The following is a 1,057-nucleotide window of genomic DNA, read 5'->3' on the forward strand; positions in this document are numbered from 1 at the left end:
AGCACGGCATGCCGCACACATGGATTCAAATCATCGAGGGAAATCCACCATCAGCCGCCATCAGTCTGCCTCCATCCATCCAGCGTTCACAAAGGCCCTCCGTCGTCAGTGTAGTCGACGACGAGCCCATGCGTGAGGAAGGCCAAGGAGTCGAGGTGATTCGCGCCAGGAAGCATATCGTCATCAATAGAGTCAACTTTCAATGCAACGCCTTTTCTCAAGCCCATCCGGCTCATGTTCCTGGCCATGTAAAGTACCTTGTGCGGTGCAGTCGCGCTGCTGGGGTGATTTGTCGGTGGTCCATGCTTATGAGCGACGCTGTTCTCTTCGTTGCCAAGGACGTACCGTCTGCGCGTCGGCTGCTCCGTGCGTGGGACCTGGAGTGCAGGGGCCTGCCACCTATCCACCGTCCGGTAGGAAGCGTCGTGGTTAGGAACATTGGTGAAAACATCGACTTAGAGAGCCTGGCCATCATGTTCATTGATGAACGACCAAACTGCTATTTCGGCAACGTAAAAGTGACCCGAGGCGTGTATAGACCCGGAAAGATCCCTGCTGATGTACTCTCCCGGATTCGAGACGTGAGGAATAAGAGAAGGGAGGAAAAAACACTCTGGGATTGGTATACGCTGTTCCGGGTCTCTCGCGGACTTTTGCAGCAGTTGGCCAGTGCGCCCGAGGCGGCGCCGGGTATGAACTTGGACGTCAGCTACGTGTCGGCATTCGACCAAAGCCGGTTGCCCCAACCGCTGAGGCAGATGAGACCCTGGCTAGAGGAGGCCTGGAGCGAGTGGATCCAGCAGGCTACGTCTCTGGGCGATCTTCGGCAGATGAGATTGCCGATACTGGCGAATGCCCTTTCACATGATATGGCGGCCTATTACGGTGGTACGTGGCTATCGTCCTCATTCAGATTGTCTGTGGCTAATCAACCTGAAAAGGGTTCTGTGGCCAGACCGTTTTCAGGGAAATGTATAGTGATGCACTGACGAAAGCGCTCTCATACCAACGACTCATGCCGATGCCCGACGCTAAGGCACTCGTAACCTCTGTGGTC

General features: G+C 55.4%; 1 protein-coding gene across 1 annotated transcript; it reads left to right on the forward strand.

Annotated features, from left to right (window-relative positions):
* Window positions 1-8: 8 nt before the first annotated feature.
* CABS01_17265 (uncharacterized protein) lies at window positions 9-1,046 on the forward strand (the record flags this gene model as incomplete). Its single annotated transcript, XM_060550592.1, has 3 exons — window positions 9-888; window positions 942-972; window positions 1,037-1,046. 3 exons carry the CDS (start codon window positions 9-11, stop codon window positions 1,044-1,046), a joined length of 921 nt encoding a protein of 306 aa, XP_060393349.1.
* Window positions 1,047-1,057: the final 11 nt, after the last annotated feature.

The sequence above is a fragment of the Colletotrichum abscissum genome, assembly GCF_030869225.1.
Source record: "Colletotrichum abscissum strain IMI 504890 chromosome Unknown Scaffold_539.1, whole genome shotgun sequence".
Taxonomy (NCBI): Eukaryota; Fungi; Ascomycota; class Sordariomycetes; order Glomerellales; family Glomerellaceae; genus Colletotrichum; species Colletotrichum abscissum.